A 20317-nucleotide genomic window follows, 5' to 3' on the forward strand; every position below is an offset into this window, starting at 1 on the left:
AGGCCTACAAACCTGAGTCAGTTACACCAGCTCTTGTCAGGAGGAATGGGCCAAAATTCACCCAACTTATTGTGGGAAGCTTGTGGAAGGCTACCCAAAACGTTTGACCCAAGTTTACATTGTTTAAGGCAATGCTACCAAATACTAATTGAGTGTATGCAAACTTCTGACCCACTGGCAATGTGATGAAAGAAATAAAAGCTGAAATAAATCACTCTACTATTATTCTGACATTTCACATTCTTAAAATAAAGTGGTGATCCTAACTGACCTAAGACAGGGAATTTTTACTAGGATTAAATGTCAGGAATTGTGAAAAACTGAGTTTAATGTATTTGGCTAAGGTGTATGTAAACTTCCGACTTCAACTGTATGTATACGTTGTAACCCTGCTAGTTTAGCATTACATCATTACAAACTCACCGACTTTTGATTTCAGTCTTTTATTGTCTTACAATACAGCACGCAATTAGTCAGTCATGAGGTTTATTTTGGTGTGTAACAGTATGTGTTTTAGTGAAAAGGCCACTCCTGACCTGCAAAACAATATCAGAATTGGTAGTTTTACAGGTCAGTGTCCCCTGTTTTAGAGCTCCAGCTCGATCTTGACGTCAATCTCGGCCTTGTAAGGTTCCAGCAGAGGGCGTACCTCCTCAGAGAGAAACCGCGCCACCTGAGAGGGAGACAGAATGATGAGTTAGGGTGCGTCAACTATAAGTGCGTGGAGAAAATCTGTATACTGTACTAAATACAAAAGAGCACACTGGTGATATTGATGGTCAGATTGAATGGATATTTTGCCACCATGAACTCTGTACCAAGACCCCCAGTGTGCTGGAGATTATTTTCTGTTTAACTAAAGGTATATTAAAATGATTTTACAATACTCTGAGGCCAAGTTGTAAAAAACAAAGATAACGGGTAGTGGGGTGTTCTGTATAGTACCTGTTGGGGGGCGCGGCCGATGAAGGTCTTGGGGTCCAGGATGTTGTCAAGATGGCCCAGGATAGGGGCGAAGTAGGGGTCAGCCTGGACCCTGGCCAAGAGGTCATTGTCCCCCCCCTCCTGTTTCACCACGTTTGCAGCCTGCTGGGACAACACACGGATCTTCTCATGGCAGTCCTGGAGCAAGAACACAGGCACACGAGAGAAACTGTTACTGTGTGATTACACAAAAATATTTTAAAAAACGCACAATTTCAAAGGTTTTGACTGGGAATATAGATATGCATCTGCTGGTTACAGATACCTTTAAAAAAAGGTTGCCTCATGCAGCAGACATCTCCTTCGCATAGAGTTGATTAGGCTGTTGATTGTGGCCATAGAACGTTGTTCCACTCCTCTTCAATGGCTGTACAAAGTTGCTGGATATCGGCAGGAACTCGAACACACTTAATGGGTGACATGTCTGGTGAGTATGCAGGCCATGGAAAAACTGACATTTTCAGCTTCCAGGAATTGTGTATAGATACTTGCGACACGGGGCCATGTATTATCATGCTGAAACATGAGGTGATGGCGGCGGATGAATGGCACGACAATGGGACTCAGGATCTCATCACGGTATCTCTGTGCATTTAAATTCACATCGATAAAATGCAGATGTGTTCGTTGTCCGGAGCTTATGCCTGCCCATTCCATAACCACACTGCCACCATGGGGCACTCTGTTCACAACGTTGACGTCAGCATCGTTGACATCCCCCACACGCCATCTGTCCGGTACAGTTGAAACCGGGACTCATCCGTAAATTGCGCACTTCTCCAGCGTGCCAGTGGCCATTGAAGGTGAGCATTTACCCACTGAAGTTGGTTACGACGCCGAACTGCAGTCAGGTCAAGACCCTGGTGAGGACGACAAGCATGCAGATGAGCTTCCCTGAGACTGTATTTGACAGTTTGTACAGAAATTATTTGGTTGTGCAAATCCAGACGATCCTGCAAGTGAAGAAGCCGGATGTGGAGGTCCTGGGCTGGCGTGGTTACACGTGGTCGAGTCCTGTTGGACATACTACCAAATTCTCTAAAACGACGTTGGAGGTAGCTTATGGTAGAGAAATTAACATTTAGTTCTCTGGCAACAGCTCTGGTGGACATTCCTGCAGTCAGCATGCCAATTGTACGCTCCCTCAAAACTTGAGAGATCTGCATTGTGCTGTGTGACAAAACTACACATTTTAGAGTGGCCTTTTATTGTCCTGCAGCACAAGGTGCAGCTGTGTATGGATCATGCTGTTTAATCAGCTTCACCTGTTAGGTGGACGGATTATCTTGGCAAAGGAGAAATGCTCACTAAATAGGGATGTAAACTAATTTGTGCGCAAAAGTATAGAGAAATAACCGTATGGAACATTTCTGGGATATTTTACTTCAGCTCATGAAAGATGGGACCAACACTTGCTGGGTTTATATTTTTGTTCAATATACTGTATGCCCTCTGGACACTTGTTCACCGTTTTCTAAACGTTTTGCGCATGTGCTACACAAAAAACATGTCACTAATATTTACACACTCAATACAAGACATATTGAATTAACTTCACACTGTATAATAGCATACTGCATAGAATGGCTAATATTTGCAAAGGCCTACCTGTGATTTGGCTGGAGGAAAATACATGCATAATGATCTGCATGTCATTGTAGCAGTAAGAAGGTTTACTCTTCAGTTCTCTCAAAGACACAGTTCCCAACTTAGGTGCCAAACAGAATTTAAGGAGCACCAGAAAGAGATTGACTTGTGGTATAGTATATGCTCACATTAGGCCTGTATGAATCTTGCCTTTGAAGCAAATATCATAAGTAGCACACCCTTTTCCTTTCTGCTCGTCTAGACAAATTTGATTGGCACCTTTGTCAAGTTACCAGGTTGTTAGCTAGCTAGTTAACAAACAATGTTGTTCAGTCATGTCATCAAACTAATAATTAGCAACCCGGGATTAGTTTAAAAAGGGACGGAACATTGTGACATTATCTGAAACGTGCGTGAAATCACGCCTGAAGAAGAGGGTAGCTCCAGTAATATGGGTCATATTTTATTAACCTTTTAAGCTATAAACAAGCCATTTTCTTTCCTGTAAAGCTGCAAGCATGCCTGTCGCAAAACAGTGCTTCATTGTTCCTCTATGTCACTCAGGAGGCTGCGTGACAGAAAACTTGCAACTGAAAAGCCTATACTCAGACTGGCAGGTGCTCTTGGTTATACCAGGCGATGAAAATGACGTATCAACTTTGCTTGCTGCGCCGATATATAAAATGTACACGTAACAGAAGACTCATCAGGCTCTGCCTCCCCACTCACCATCACAGCTAAATTATATTCTAAACTGATGGAGGAATAGACGCACTGGGCTCAAGTGAAGCTAGGAAAAAGAATAACGGAAAGGTATACAATCCAGGACTAATTATGCAACGTGGAGTCTGAGAAATATGTTCTGTTCTAATAAGTTGTGGCATCATGCTGTACTAGAAGGGTGTGTACCTGTCTGTTGCCTCCAGCCTTCACCATAGCCATGATGATGTTCTCTGTAGCCATGAAGGGAAGCTCATGACGGATGTGTCTCTCTATCACCTGACAGAGAGAGCGAGAGGGAAAGAGATGAAAATTATGATGAGAAAGGGATACAACATTAGGAGTGTAACAGTTCACCAAACCCAGGGATCGGTACATATTGCGGTTTCGGGGTCATGGTTTAGTTTCGGTACAGCAGGAAAATAAAAAAAAAGGCAACAGCTACTGTAGTTAATTTTAGTTTTGACAAAATATGTCAAACTAACCCAGGAACAGATCATGAAACAATGTAGGGCCCAATAAAAATGGTTTTGTTTTTCCAGGTTTCTGATTTTCCCCCGTTTTCCACTGTCAAAATCACTTTAAAAGAAAAAAAACGCACCAGACATAGGTCTGGCAAAAACCAAATATTTCATTTTTGGGTGTAGATACCCTTTCATTTAGGAGCACTCCAGCAAGAGCCTTGCTTGGTTAACAGTGTTTCTGTAGCACACGTGATTGCAGAGTTTGCTGAACAAATCACCACTGGATCGATGCAAATAATCATGAGATCATTCTGCCAGGTAAACAGTGACTTCGGAAAGTATTCAGACGCCGTGACTTTTTGCACATTTTGTTATGTAATCAGTTGTACAATAAGGCTGTAACCTTTTTTTTTTTTTTTTTTTTCTCTCTCTCTCATCAATCTACACAGAATACCCCATAATAACAAAGCAAAAAAAACTGTGTGTGCTATATTCACTCACAGTGCTGACCAGAGGTCCCCGTACCGAATGGGTCGGGAACGAATGCGTGTACCGTTACACCCCAACATAACATCAAATCACATTTTATTGGTCACATACACACGGTTAGCAGACGTTAATGTGAGTGTAGCGAAAAGCTTGTGCTTCTAGTTCCGACAGTGCAGCAATATCTAACAATTCCCCAATAACTACCTAATACACACAATGTAAGTAAAGGCATGGAATAAGAATATATAAATATATGGATGAGCAATGACAGAGCGGCATAGGCAAGATGCAATAGATGGTATAAAATACAGTATATACATATGAGATGAGTAATGCAATATATGTAAACATTATTAAAGTGACTAGTGATCAATTTATTAAAGTACCCAATGTCTGTACCGCTGGAGCGAGTAGTCGTGCTGTACTTCGCTCCGCGGGTAATATTACATTTCATTACAACGGAACGATTTGATTAGCTAGCTACATAGTTGTCTTTGCTGTCTTTGTATCAAGGATAAAGGTGTAGCTTTGAGAAACTAACAAGGTTAGCTAGCCAGCTGTATTCGTTCGCAGCAAACGGCGTCACCACAACCACTGCTAGCTAGCCAACTTTACCAACTAGCAGTACTGTAGAAACTAAATACATTACAACGGAACGTTTTGTTTAGTGTAATGTTACAAAGACAACTATGTAGCTAGCTATCAAAGATAAAGGTAACGCAGCCATTGCTAGCTAGCCAACTTTACCAACTAGCAGTACTGTAGAAACTAAATACATTACAACGGAACGTTTTGTTTAGTGTAATGTTAAAGACAACTATGTAGCTAGCTATCAAAGATAAAGGTAACGCAGCCATTGCTAGCTAGCCAACTTTACCAGCTAGCAGTACTGTATCATTTTTAGTCAATAAGATTTTTGCAACGTAAGCTTAACTTTCTGAACTTTTGAGATGTGCAGTCCACTTGTGTAGCTAGCAGGACTGACTTTGTGTTAGCTAGCCAACGTTTAATTACTTCTGCGTTATGAAAGGAACTAGACACGGACACGAATGATCCATTAGTAGTTTGTTGTAACCAAGTATTGGTGCTAACCGTGTGTTACTGGATGCTAGCATGCTAGTTAGCTACGGCGTCATAGGATACGGTGCACTGGGTGGGTTTCACGGAAGAATACTGAATAAACTGAATAAACTAAGTTTAAGCCTATTCCTGGAAACATTGAACCAATGTAGTTTACATCAATTATCATTTCTAAAGTGGAAGTTGGAAAAGTTATATTTGAGTGTTTCAGTGAATGGTTAGTGAGGGAGGCCCTGCTCTCTCGCTTCCCCAGTTTAGTTAAATTTCATTCCAATCTCCTTTGCATTAGCGTAGCCTGTCAACTGTGTGTCTGTCTATCCCTGTTCTGTCCTCTCTGCACAGGCCACACACCACGTGGCCGCTGCCACTCTAACGTGGTGGTCCCAGCGCGCACGACCCACGTGGAGTTCCAGGTCTGCGGCAGCTTCTGGAACTGCCGGTCTGCGGCCAACAAGGCAGAGTTCATCTCAGCCTATGCTACCCTCCAGTCCCTCGACTTCTTGGCGCTGACGGAAACATGGATTACCACAGAAAACACTGCTACTCCTACTGCTCTCTCCTCGTCTGACCACGTGTTCTCGCATACCCCGAGAGCATCTGGTCAGCGGGGTGGTGGCACTGGAATCCTCATCTCTCCCAAGTGGACATTCTCCCTTTCTCCCCTGACCCATCTGTCTATCTCCTCCTTTCAATTCCATGCTGTCACAGTCACTAGCCCATTCAAGCTTAACATCCTTAACATTTATCGCCCTCCAGGTTCCCTTGGAGAGTTCATCAGAGCTTGACGCCTTGATAAGTTCCTTTCCTGAGGATGGCTCACCCCTCACAGTTCTGGGTGACCACCTTTGACTCATTTCTACCTTTGACTCATTTCTCACATCTACCTTTGACTCATTTCTCTCTGCCTCCTTTCCACTCCTCTCCTCTTTTGACCTCACCCTCTCACCGTCCCCCCCTACTCACAAGGCAGGCAATACGCTTGACCTCATCTTTACTAGATGCTGTTCTTCTACTAATCTCACTGTAACTCCCCTCCAAGTCTCCAACCACTACCTTGCATCCTTATCCCTCTCGCTCTCCTCCAACACTACTCACTCTGCCCCTACTCAGATGGTATTGCACCGTCGCAACCGTCGCCCTCTCTCTCCTGCTACTCTCTCCTCTTCCATCCTATCATCTCTTCCCTCTGCTCAAACCTTCTCCAACCAATCTCCTGATTCTGCTTCCTCAACCCTCCTCTCCTCCCTTTCTGCATCCTTTGACTCTCTATGTCCCCTATCCTCCCGGCCGGCTCGGTCCTCCCCTCCTGCTCCGTGGCTTGACGACTCATTGCGAGCTCACAGAACAGGGCTCCAGGCAGCCGAGCGGAAATGGAGGAAAACTAGCCTCCCTGCGGACCTGGCATTTTTTCACTCCCTCATCTCTACATTTTCTTCCTCTGTTTCTGCTGCTAAAGCCACTTTCTACCACTCTAAATTTCAAGCATCTGCCTCTAACCCTAGGAAGCTCTTTGCCACCTCCTCCTCCCTCCTGAATCCTCCTCCCTCCTGAATCCTCCTCCCTCCCTCCTGAATCCCCCCCCCCCCGAATCCTCCTCCCCCCTGAATCCTCCTCCCCCCTGAATCCTCCTCCCCCTCTGCGGATGACTTCGTCAACCATTTTGAAAAGAAGGTTGACGACATCCAATCCTCGTTTGTTAAGTCAAACGACACCACTGGTCCTGCTCACATTGCCCTACCCTATGCTTTGACCTCTTTCTCCCCTCTCTCTCCAGATTAAATCTTGCGACTTGTGATGGCCGGCCGCCCAACAACCTGCCCGCTTGACCCTATCCCCTCCTCTCTTCTCCAGACCATTTCCGGAGACCTTCTCCCCTAGCTCATCAACTCATCCTTGACCGCTGGCTACGTCCCTTCTGTCTTCAAGAGAGCGAGAGTTGCACCCCTTCTCAAAAAACCTACACTCGATCCCTCCGATGTCAACAACTACAGACCAGTATCCTTTCTTTTCTCTCCAAAACTCGAGCGTGCCGTCCTCGGCCAGTTCTCTTGCTATCTCTCTCAGAATGACCTTCTTGATCCAAATCAGTCAGGTTAAGACTGGTCATTCAACTGAGACTGCTCTTCTCTGTGTCACGGAGGCTCGCCACACTGCTAAAGCTAACCCTCTCTCCTCTGCTCTCATCCTCCTAGAACTATCTGCTGCCTTTGATACTGTGAACCATCAGATCCTCCTCTCCACCCTCTCCGAGTTGGGCATCTCCGGCGTGGCTCACTCTTGGATTGCGACCTACCTGATAGGTCGCTCCTACCAGGTGGCGTGGCGTGAATCCGTCTCCGCAGCACGTGCTCTCACCACTGGTGTCCCCCAGGGCTCAGTTCTAGGCCCTCTCCTATTCTCGCTATACACCAAGTCACTTGGCTCTGTCATATCCTCACATGGTCTCTCCTATCATTGCTACGCAGACGACACACAATTAATCTTCCCTTTTCCCTCTTCTGATAACCAGGTGGTGAATCGCATCTCTGCATGTCTGGCAGACATATCAGTGTGGATGACGGATCACCACCTCAAGCTGAAGCTCGGCAAGACGGAGCTGCTCTTCCTCCCGGGGAAGGACTGCCCGTTCCATGATCTCGCCATCACGGTTGACAACTTCATTGAGACCTCCTCCCAGAGTGCTAAGAGCCTTGGCGTGACCCTGGACAACACCCTGTCGTTCTCCGCTAACATCAAGGCGGTGACCCGATCCTGTAGGTTCATGCTCTACAACATTCGCAGAGTACGACCCTGCCTTACACAGGAAGCAGCGCAGGTCCTAATCCAGGCACTTGTCATCTCCCGTCTGGATTACTGCAACTCGCTGCTGGCGGGGCTCCCTGCCTGTGCCATTAAACCCCTACAACTCATCCAGAACGCCGCAGCCCGTCTGGTGCTCAACCTTCCCAAGTTCTCTCACGTCACCCCGCTCCTCCGCACACTCCACTGGCTTCCAGTTGAAGCTCACATCTGCTACAAGACCATGGTGCTTGCCTAAAAAGCTGTGAGGGGAACGACACCTCCGTACCTTTAGGCTCTGATCAGTCCCTACACCCAAAGAAGGGCACTGCGTTCATCCACCTCTGGCCTGCTCGTCTCCCTACCTCTGCGGAAGCACAGTTCCCGCTCAGCCCAGTCAAAAACGGTTCGCTGCTCTGGCACACCAATGGTGGAACAAGGTCCCTCACGACGCCAGGACAGCGGAGTCAATCACCACCTTCCGGAGATACCTGAAAACCCACCTCTTTAACCTGTTGGGGCTAGGGGGCAGTATTTTCACGGCCGGATGAAAAACGTTCCCAATTTAAACAGGTTACTACTCTGGCCCAGAAAATAGAATATGCATATTATTAGTAGATTTGGATAGAAAACACTGAAGTTTCTAAAACTGTTTGAATGGTGTTGGAGTATAACAGAACTCATATGGCAGGCAAAAAACCCGAGAGAAATTTAATCAGGAAGTGGGGGAAATTAGAAATGTACGTTGTACCTCCTAACTCTTCCATTGGCTGTCTACAATCTTTAGAACCTGGTTTCACCCGTCACCGGGCAGAAAATTATGGCTCAGTCAATCACTGGCCAGTCTGAGGACAGGTGTCTTATGACGCGCGTGCACTTGACTTTGTTGTTTTTTTATTTTTATTCTGGGATGAATACCTATTGCCCAGTTGTAAAATTATCGCAATTTTACGTAAAAAAATACCCTAAAGGATTGATTGTAAAACATCGTTTAATGTGTTTCTACAAATGGTAATGGAACTTTGAACATTTCGTCTATGGATTTGCGTCTACGCCACATGGCATTGTAAAGTGTTCTGGATGGGTCAACAAAACGGACGTATTTGGACATAAATGATAGACTTTGCAGAACAAATGAACATTTCTTGTGGATGTGGGTGCCCATCCGAGTGCATTCCGCCGAAGATCAGCAAAGGTAAGAAAATATTTCGAACATACTTTTAGAGATTTGTCGACGTCGTGGTTGTAGGCTAACTGTAAAACTTAGCAAGTTCTGTACTCAGAATATTGAACAATGTGCTTTTTCCGTAAAGTTATTTTGAAATCTGACAAAGTGGTTGCATAAAGGAGTAGATTATCTCTAATTCTTTAAATAATTGTTATAAATTATGTCAACGTTTATGAGTTCTTCTGTAAATGTATGTGCCTATTCACCAGATGTTATGGGGAGAAAACATTTTCTGAACGTCATGCGCCAATGTAAAAATTGGGTTTTTGGATATAAATATAAACTTGATCGAACAAAAAATGCATGTATTGTCTAACATGATGTCCTAGGAGTGTCATCTGATGAATTTGCCAACGGTTAGTGCTTAATTTTAGCGGTATATCTGGTTTTGTGACGTCTATCCGTGCTTGGAAAATTGGTTTTTTTTTTTTGCTAATGTGCTATGCTAAAATAATCTAATGTTTTGCTTTCACCGCAAAGCCTTTTTGAAATCGGACAATGTGATTGGATTAACGAGTAGAGTATCTTTAAAATGCCATATAATACTTTAAATTTTAATTTTGAGATTATTATTTTTTTGAATTTCGCGCCATGCTCTCACTGGTTGTTGTCCAACCAATCCCGTTAACGGGATTTTATCCTCTAGAGGTTAAGGAATACCTGGGATAGGATAAGGTAATCCTTCTAACCCCCCCACCAAAAAAAGGTATGTACTATTGTAAAGTGGTTGTTCCACTGGATATCATAAGGTGAATGCACCAATTTGTAAGTCGCTCTGGATAAGAGCGTCTGCTAAATGACGTAAATGTCTGTATGTAGGCAGCAGCCTCTGTGATGGCTGTTTAACAGTCTGATGGCCTGCAAGAGTGTGCGTTGAATGTTGTTCCTCTGTGTGCAGAGGTGTGCATTACTCATGAAATGACAAGGTTTAAAAATGGTGGTGATAATACCTTATGAGGACAATGGAAAAAAAGCCTCTGGGTTTATTGTGTTTTTATCCTCAAGTTCTGTCTGGAGAAGCTTACTACTTTAATTATCTAATAAACTCAATGAATCTACCTTGGGGTAGACCACCAGGCCTTCAGTGATGTTCTGCAGGGTGCTGAGGATGATGTCAGCGGTAAGGAAAGACTCAGGGAGAGAGATTCTCCTGTTGGCACTGTCATCTAGCGTTCTTTCCAGCCACTGGACAGAGGCGGTCTGGAGGGGGTCAGCGAGCAGCGCTATCAGGTGGCGGGCCAGACTACAGCAACGCTCACAACGCATTGGGTTCCTCTTGTAGGCCATGGCACTGGAGCCTGGTGGGGGAGAGACTGTCAGTGGGACCCAGACAAGTAACAATGGGTTGGCATTTAGGAAATAACTTAAACTAGCAGTTTACTCTGAGCCATCAGGATGTTTTACTGGTTGGTGCCTTAATCAAAGTGAAATCTAGGGCCGAAACTCAATTGTATATTATTGATTCCTCACATCCTTCCTCCACAGCTGCTTGTCAAAAGCACATTGGAGCAGAAGATCAGAGGGGAAGAATCTTCTGATTTTTTTGCTCCAATCCGCTTTGACAAAGATGCAAGGAGAGAGGAACCGAGATTCACCCTAGTTTTGGGATAAGATTCTCCTATACCTGGGTAGGAAGTGGACCAATTTCCCTCTAATAACTCACCAATCTGCTCCTTTTCAAAAGGCTCCTCAATCTCTTTAAGGTTAGCCAGCAGGCGGATGTCAGTGCAGATCTGAGGAGGAGAGTGTAATTTATTACCTGTGGGTCATTCCACTACTGTTAAAGATCACCAGGCGGTATTGTTTCTCCGTATATAGACTTGTGACTTAGGGCTGTAAGGATGACAAACTGATTTCCACTAAAGTAAAATCTCATCTCGACCTTGTGGATGGTGGCTCCCATGCTGGCCAGGTGAGAGAGGGAGTCGATGTCCACCTTACGACTGTACGTCTGTCCGGTCACCATGTAGGCCCTGGGAGGAAAAATTAACAGGATTGAAGAACATAAACCTAAAAAATAAAACATATTTAAAAAAGAAGATATGAGGGATCTGTTTGTACTAGGCTCATTTTACAAAACTTGTGATAGATAAGAAACTCAAGAGACTTGACATAAAAGTATACATTGAACTCACTTTTTGAAGCCTGCCATCTCTGTGACCATTCTGTCCAGATCCTCCACCTTATCATGGTCCCCCTGGAAGAGCTGCAGGAAGCTGGCCTGGGTGCCCGTAGTACCCTTCACCCCCCGGAAACGCAGGTCTTCGCGGGCACGCTTAAGGTTCCGCATGTCCATGGCCAGGTCCTGGAGCCACAGACATGCTCTCTTACCCACTGTGGTCAACTGGGCCGGCCTGGTAGAGAGAGAGAGAGAGAGAGCGAGAGACAGAGAGAGAGGTGGAAGAGAAAAAAAATACAGAAAGGTGAGAGAAGAAAAGTTAAAATAAAATGTAGAGAGAAAAAATAAAGATTGAAATAAAAAATAAAACAGAAAGATGAAGACAGAAATAAGCCAGAGATTAAAGTAGAATATATCACTTTAATCCTAGAGGAATAAGAATATTTAAGATAAATACACAACGTAGAGGATGAGAGGAGAACTAAAAAGTAAATAGAGTACTAATGGTCAATAGGGAATTGTCAATGGAAATAATTGGTCTTCAGTTCAACAGCTGTTCAGAATCTATGGAATGTCAGACTCAGAGCTACGTGTGCCACGTTTTCATTGATCTGTACATTGAGTCTGGAGCAGGATATTTGTTATTTGGCCATTGGCCCAGTTGTACTGCAAGGACTTCTGATTGGTCAACCCCAGGCTAGGGTGGGGGGTTATAAATGGCATCGTGTCCCTTTGTTATGTGGAGAAAAGTTCAGGACAGGGGGAATGAACATTATCTACCTCCTGGCATAACAGCTATGATTTGTCCTTTTCAAATAAATACATTTTTCTCCCCCTGATTTGCTTTGGGGTTTGTGTTATTGAAGAATAACATCAACTGCTAACAGGAACATGAGTGTTCATAGACAAATAGGATATACAGTTGAAGTCTACATACACCTTAACCAAAAACATTTCAACTCAGTTCCTGAAATGTAATCCTTGTAAAAATTCCCTGTCTTAGGATCCCCACTTTACTTTAAGAATGTGAAATGACAGAATAATACTAGAGAGAATTATTTATTTCAGCTTTCATTACATTCCCATTGGGTCAGAAGTTCTGAGATGTGTGCAAACCTGGTGGCCAACTACAAGAAACGTCTGACCTCTGTGATTGCCAACAAGGGTTTTACCACCAAGTACTAAGTCATGTTTTGCAGAGGGGTCAAATACTTATTTCCCTCATTAAAATGCAAATCAATTTATAACATTTTTGACATGCGTTTTTCTGGATATTTTTGTTGTTATTCTGAATCTCACTATTCAAATAAACCTACCATTAAAATTATAGACTGATCCTTTCTTTGTCAGTGGGCAAACGTACAAAATCAGCAGGGGATCAAATACTCCCCCCCACCACTGTATATGATTAAAGGCTATACGTGAGTAATACCTTGTTCAAAACTGATATTGTTTGTCATAGGGTAAAATCCCTATGGGGAAAATAAATGGGATGGAGGGATGAAATAAAGAGTGATAACACAGAGAACGCTACCATTGCTGCACTGCTATCACACATTTTCCAACTCTAGAGACATAAACCTTGAAGAACATCACAGACATCGTCGGCCCAAGTGAGCCCGACAGCCCAAATTTGAGGGTCACGCTCATGGACTAATATAGAAGTTTGAACCTCCTGAGGTGTTCATACTTACTGGTAATGTGTGAAACCCAGGGTGGGGAGACCAGCGTATTTTTCAGCAAAGTTTGATAGTCTGTCGATCACTCTTGCCAACTATAGAGACAGAATACTGTTTTTAGTTTATGGAAGTGATGAGGATATACAGGATCATACTTGCTTGACTTTCTCAGACATTTTCAACAAAGTTACACATAACTTTACACCATACTATCGGTATCTAGTGCTGCCCTGGGGGTAGTAGTATTAATCCTTCCTGGTCTATAACAACTAATTTACCTTCGGCAGGAGAATGTCAAAACCGTCACGAAGCAGGATCAAATCCTGGGAGAAAAAACAGCAGGTATATCAGTCATTATGCATAAAAATCTCAGTTGTATATACACTGCTCAAAAAAATAAAGGGAACACTAAAATAACACATCCTAGATCTGAATGAATGAAATAATCTTATTAAATACTTTTTTCTTTACATAGTTGAATGTGCTGACAACAAAAATCACAAAAATAATCAATGGAAATCCAATTTATCAACTCATGGAGGTCTGGATTTGGAGTCACACTCAAAATTAAAGTGGAAAACCACACTACAGGCTGATCCAACTTTGATGTAATGTCCTTAAAACAAGTCAAAATGAGGCTCAGTAGTGTGTGTGGCCTCCACGTGCCTGTATGACCTCCCTACAACGCCTGGGCATGCTCCTGATGAGGTGGCGGATGATCTCCTCCCAGACCTGTACTAAAGCATCCGCCAACTCCTGGACAGTCTGTGGCGCAACGTGGCGTTGGTGGATGGAGCGAGACATGATGTCCCAGATGTGCTCAATTGGATTCAGATCTGGGGAACAGGCGGGCCAGTCCATAGCATCAATGCCTTCCTCTTGCAGGAACTGCTGACATACTCCAGCCACATGAGGTCTAGCATTGTCTTGCATTAGGAGGAACCCAGGGCCAACCGCACCAGCATATGGTCTCACAAGGGGTCTGAGGATCTCATCTCGGTACCTAATGGCAGTCAAGCTACCTCTGGCGAGCACATGGAGGGCTGTGCGGTCCCCCAAAGAAATGCCACCCCACACCATGACTGACCCACCGCCAAACCGGTCATGCTGGAGGATTTCGCAGGCAGCAGAACGTTCTCCACGGCATCTCCAGACTCTGTCACGTCTGTCACATGTGCTCAGTGTGAACCTGCTTTCATCTGTGAAGAGCACAGGGCGCCAGTGGTGATTTTGCCAATCTTGGTGTTCTCTGGCAAATGACAAACGTCCTGCACGGTGTTGGGCTGTAAGCACAACCCCCACCTGTGGACGTCGGGCCCTCATACCACCCTCATGGAGTCTGTTTCTGACCGTTTGAGCAGACACATGCACATTTGTAGCCTGCTGGAGGTCATTTTGCAGGGCTCTGGCAGTGCTCCTCCTTGCACAAAGGCGGAGGTAGTGGTCCTGCTGCTGGGTTGTTGCCCTCCTCCACGTCTCCTGATGTACTGGCCTGTCTCCTGGTAGCGCCTCCATGCTCTGGACACTACGCTGACAGACACAGCAAACCTTCTTGCCACAGCTCGCATTGATGTGCCATCCTGGATGAGCTGCACTACCTGAGCCACTTGTGTGGGTTGTAGACTCCGTCTCATGCTACCACTAGAGTGAAAGCACCGCCAGCATTCAAAAGTGACCAAAACATCAGCCAGGAAGCATAGGAACTGAGAAGTGGTCACCACCTGCAGAACCACTCCTTTATTGGGGGTGTCTTGCTAATTGCCTATAATTTCCACCTGTTGTCTATTCCATTTGCACAACAGCATGTGAAATTTATTGTCAATCAGTGTTGCTTCCTAAGTGGACAGTTTGATTTCACAGAAGTGAGATTGACTTGGAGTTACATTGTGTTGTTTAAGTGTTCCCTTTATTTTTTTGAGCAGTGTATATACCCGTGAGAAACAAACATGCCCATTAAGCACACTCATCCTAAAATAACGTGGTCCTCGGCCTTCTCTTACCGTGTTGTCTCCCACGTAACAGGAAGTGGCGCCCAGGTGGATGATGGGAGCAGCGGTGGGGCAGCAGTGGGCAAAGGTGTGCACGTGGGCCATGACATCGTGCCTCAGCTTGCTCTCCTCCACCGCCGCCATGGCAAAGTCAATGTCCTCAGCGTGGCTTTCCATCTCGGTCACCTGGGCATCGGTGACGGGCAGGCCAAGAGCCTGGAGAAGGGAGGATAAGAGGAGGAGAGAGAGTTAGAAGGAGCAGACCAAGATCCTGGAGGTCTGGCTTTTATCAAGCCGAAACATCGCTGCAACATTGCAGCTTGTAGTAGTTGCACATTGTAGGCTCCTATGTAATAAAAAGTAAGCCAATTGGGTCAATGGGACGTGAGGTGGAACGGTTCAGAAAGTGGGTCAACATTTTCCAACAGATAGCTAGATGTGTTGTTGTTTTGCTCCATATCTCACACAGTAAATTAGGAAAACTATTCAAGCACAATCTTCATCACAGTAGGTCTATTTAAAACCATTGAAAAATAGAATGTGGTGTTTGAGTAGGAGATCAGGAGGTTGGCCCTGTGTTTATGAGAATAGCGAGTGACATTACTGGGCAGCGTCTCAGCTCCCTCCCTACCCCTCCCCTTAGCCGTAAGTAACAATGTTTTTTACTTGGCTCTGGATAGGTAGGCTATAGGCAGTGCAGTTTCCACCATATTGTATACAACTTACATATCTGCAAACATAGAAGGGTTACTTAGGGCCAAGTAGAAGGGAGTGAAGAGAGTAAAGAGGCTAACTCTAAGGGGGTGTCCTATTACCCTGACATTTTGGGCTGGCTATTTTAGACAACCCCACCCCAACAGAAAGACACTGTAGCCCAACTTGCTACTTGACATCTGATGAAACTACATTTTGTATGGGAACACTATGTACATTCCTTTTCATGAGGGCACAAGTTTAAAGTAGCAACTAGTTAGTGTGAGAAGAGAGATTTCCAACACCCCCATGGCCCTGTGCGTGCATGTGTGTCAGCTGAGCTGCTAAAAGGCTCCATAGGCAGAGATGACCAGTATTTAGGGAAAGGGGAATACCTAGTCAGTTGTCCAACTGAACGTATTCAACTGAAATGTGTCTTCCGCATGTCAATCAGAGATGTGCGGGGGGCTGCCTTAAATCGACATCCACATCTTCGGCGCCCGGGGAACAGTGCCTTGCTCAGGTGCAGAACGACAGATTTCTACCTTGTCAGCTCGGGGATTCAATACTTGCCCAATGCTCTAACCACTATGCTACCTGCCTAATTTGTTATATGTATTAAAAATACGTATTTTAATTACTTCAGAGTATTTTGAATTACACTGGGCTGAACTAAACTCCAATGTACTTTGTATTTTCAAAATGCAAAATACTTTACTATATCATTTTGTATAGTGGTTGACATTGTGGCTCCCCTTTCACCCTACATTGGTATCAGAAGTCTGATACCACTATGGTGTGATAAAAGCATCTGCTAAATGAATTAAATATAAATGTACAATACCAGTCAAATAGTTGACACACCTACTCATTCAAGGGTTTTTCTTTACTTTTACTATTTTCTACACTGTAGAATAATAGTGAAGACATCAAAACTATGAAATAACACATACGGAATCACGTAGTAACCAAAAACACTTGACCAGGGCAGAAATTTGACAAACTGACTTGTTGGAAAGGTGGCAACCTATGAAGTTGAAAGTCCATGAACTCTACAGTATGGGCCATTCTACTGCCAATGTTTGTCTATGGAGATTGCATCCCTGTGTGCTCGATTTTAGACATCTGTCAGAAACATGTGTGGCTGAAATAGCGAATCCATTAATAGGAAGGAGTGTCCACATACTTTTGGCCATGTAGTGTTTATTTGCACACATATTTTGTCATTTATTTTGATACATTGATCTTTATATTTTGTATTTGTATTCTGCCCCTCCACTAACAGATCAGATGAGCTGATGCATTTGACAGAGGGTCTGATAGTAACGTTAATTACACACACACAGCTTCCCTGTAAATTAGAAGGGTTGTGGAAGTCATTTTCGTCTTTAAGCTAATCAACAACAAAAAATGCTCACATCCGGCCGTGATTGGGAGTCCTATAGGGTGGCGCACTATTGGCCTAGCGTCCTGTATTTAACTGACTTGCCTAGTAAAAAAAAAGGTTAGATTAAAAAAAATTGCCTAGTGTTTTTCCTCTTAAAGGTCTTCGTTGTGCAACACTTATTTAGGTTTCAAAGTCAGCACTTTCATGTGGACTAGTTAGACATATATATCCAGTTTTCAAATAGTTTAGCCCAACAGCAGTGGAATATTGGAATTTGCAGTGTGGTCAGGAGGCTGAAAAATATATGGAAGCCAGACATTAAGTTAGAGAGGCTAGATTAATTGAAGGGGATAACGTTACATCTGAAGGACAACTACAGGGTTGATTGACTAGTGCAGTGTTTCCCAATCATGGTCCTCGAGTAGCCCCAACAGTACACAGTATTGTTGTAGCCCTTGACAAACACACCTCATTCAACTCATTGACGGTTTGATGATTAGTTGAATCACGTGTGCTTGTCCAGGGTTACAAGAAAAATGTGTACTGTTGGGGGTACTCGAGGACCAGGATTGGGAAACACTGGACTAGTGTAACTTATTTACCAACCTGCCCAGTCATTTTCCTGACATAGGCCAACAACTGGATACTGTTGAGGAATAACTACATGCATTGTTACAGCCCTAATCCACAACCATGCAATGACTATCACAAGACACTGCATCCTACTAGCTAAGCTAGCTTGTTTAGCTGCTGCCTACTATGGTTCGCATCTTCTCTCTTGGAAGGCAAACATATTATGAACCTGTTCATTTACTGTCAAGTCCTCATATTTAGAGCAGGGAACTTGAGAAGTCTCTCAAGGTCGCAACTTTTACAATAGACTTGCAAAATATATTTGGAAAACTATAACTAGCTAACGTTAGCTACGGAAATACAGACGAGGGCATGCATACATTTTTATCTATGGTGGCTAGCTAAGTTAATAAAAATACCTCACACCTTTTCCGCTTTGGCCAGGTAGATCCACAGTTTTCTCCACGTTGTGAATTTCTTCCTGTCACTGAAGTTGTAGGACATTTCCTTGCTGGCATAGCGAGACACCAGCGGCGAACGATACTTACTAAATTCGTCCATAACTAAAACGCGCTTATCACCAGCAGGCGTCCAGTGCTGCCAACAAATTTTAAGGGGAATTGGTAGAGGCAGGTCGCTTTGTTGCTAAAAGTAGCTAAATGACGTGGTGACGTCGTTGTGTGATGACGTAGTAACGTAAAACTGTGTCATTACGTAGAATACACAATAACGTTACTCAAATTGACTGGCAATCTCGACAAAAAAATATGATTTCACATTTGTTAGTTTAGATTTGTTTGTTTATCATATATTTTTATTTGTAAAAGTAATATAAACACAACACATTTTATATGATCACATTTTTATTTTTAAACACAACACATTGCATTATTGAACAATTACACATTTGACATTTAAGTCATTTAGCAGACGCTCTTATCCAGAGCGACTTACAAATTGGTGCATTCACCTTATGATATCCAGTGGAACAACCACTTTACAATAGTGCATCTAAATCTTTTAAGGGGGGGGGGGTTAGAAGGATTACTTTATCCTATCCCAGGTATTCCTTAAAGAGGTGGGGTTTCAGGTGTCTCCGGAAGGTGGTGATTGACTCCGCTGTCCTGGCGTCGTGAGGGAGCTTGTTCCACCATTGGGGTGCCAGAGCAGCGAACAGTTTGGACTGGGCTGAGCGGGAACCGTGCTTCCTCAGAGGTAGGGGGGCCAGCAGGCCAGAGGTGGATGAACGCAGTGCCCTTGTTTGGGTGTAGGGCCTGATCAGAGCCTGAAGGTATGGAGGTGCCGTTCCCCTCACAGCTCCGTAGGCAAGCACCATGGTCTTATAGCGGATGCGAGCTTCAACTGGAAGCCAGTGGAGAGAGCGGAGGAGCGGGGTGACGTGAGAGAACTTGGGAAGGTTGGGCTGCGGCGTTCTGGATGAGTTGTAGGGGTTTAATGGCACAGGCAGGGAGCCCAGCCAACAGCGAGTTGCAGTAATCCAGACGGGAGATGACAAGTGCCTGGATTAGGACCTGCGTCGCTTCCTGTGTGAGGCAGGGTCGTACTCTGCGAATGTTGTAGAGCATGAACCTACAGGATCGGGTCACCGCCTTGATGTTAGTGGAGAACGACAGGGTGTTGTCCAGGATCACGCCAAGGTTCTTAGCACTCTGGGAGGAGGACACAAGGGAGTTGTCAACCGTGATGGCGAGATCATGGAACGGGCAGTCCTTCCCCGGGAGGAAGAGCAGCTCCGTCTTGCCGAGGTTCAGCTTGAGGTGGTGATCCGTCATCCACACTGATATGTCTGCCAGACATGCAGAGATGCGATTCGCCGCCTGGTTATCAGAAGGGGGAAAGGAGAAGATTAATTGTGTGTCGTCTGCATAGCAATGATAGGAGAGACCATGTGAGGATATGACAGAGCCAAGTGACTTGGTGTATAGCGAGAATAGGAGAGGGCCTAGAACAGAGCCCTGGGGGACACCAGTGGTGAGAGCGCGTGGTGCGGAGACAGATTCTCGCCACACCACCTGGTAGGAGCGACCTGTCAGGTAGGACGCAATCCAAGCGTGGGCCGCGCCGGAGATGCCCAACTCGGAGAGGGTGGAGAGGAGGATCTGATGGTTCACAGTATCAAAGGCAGCAGATAGGTCTAGAAGGATGAGAGCAGAGGAGAGAGAGTTAGCTTTAGCAGTGCGGAGAGCCTCCGTGACACAGAGAAGAGCAGTCTCAGTTGAATGCCCAGTCTTGAAACCTGACTGATTAGGATCAAGAAGGTCATTCTGAGAGAGATAGCAGGAGAGCTGGCCAAGGACGGCACGTTCAAGAGTTTTGGAGAGAAAAGAAAGAAGGGATACTGGTCTGTAGTTGTTGACATGGGAGGGATCGAGTGTAGGTTTTTTCAGAAGGGGTGCAACTCTCGCTCTCTTGAAGACGGGAGGGACGTAGCCAGCGGTCAAGGATGAGTTGATGAGCGAGGTGAGGTAGGGGAGAAGGTCTCCGGAAATGGTCTGGAGAAGAGAGGAGGGGATAGGGTCAAGTGGGC

The 20317-nt window shown here is 44.8% G+C and overlaps 1 protein-coding gene across 1 annotated transcript; it reads right to left on the reverse strand.

Annotated features, from left to right (window-relative positions):
• Positions 1-427: 427 nt before the first annotated feature.
• LOC115170919 (adenylosuccinate lyase) lies at positions 428-18432 on the reverse strand. Its single transcript, XM_029727296.1, has 11 exons — positions 18196-18432; positions 15129-15332; positions 13407-13451; positions 13144-13223; positions 11466-11684; positions 11213-11303; positions 10994-11063; positions 10390-10628; positions 3481-3570; positions 946-1122; positions 428-673 (listed from the first exon to the last, which is right to left on the reverse strand). The coding sequence occupies exons 1-11, from the start codon at positions 18328-18330 to the stop codon at positions 587-589; spliced, it is 1437 nt and encodes a 478-aa protein (XP_029583156.1). The 5' UTR covers positions 18331-18432; the 3' UTR covers positions 428-586.
• Positions 18433-20317: the final 1885 nt, after the last annotated feature.

Source organism: Salmo trutta, chromosome 32 (genome assembly GCF_901001165.1).
Source record: "Salmo trutta chromosome 32, fSalTru1.1, whole genome shotgun sequence".
Classification (NCBI taxonomy): domain Eukaryota; kingdom Metazoa; phylum Chordata; class Actinopteri; order Salmoniformes; family Salmonidae; genus Salmo; species Salmo trutta.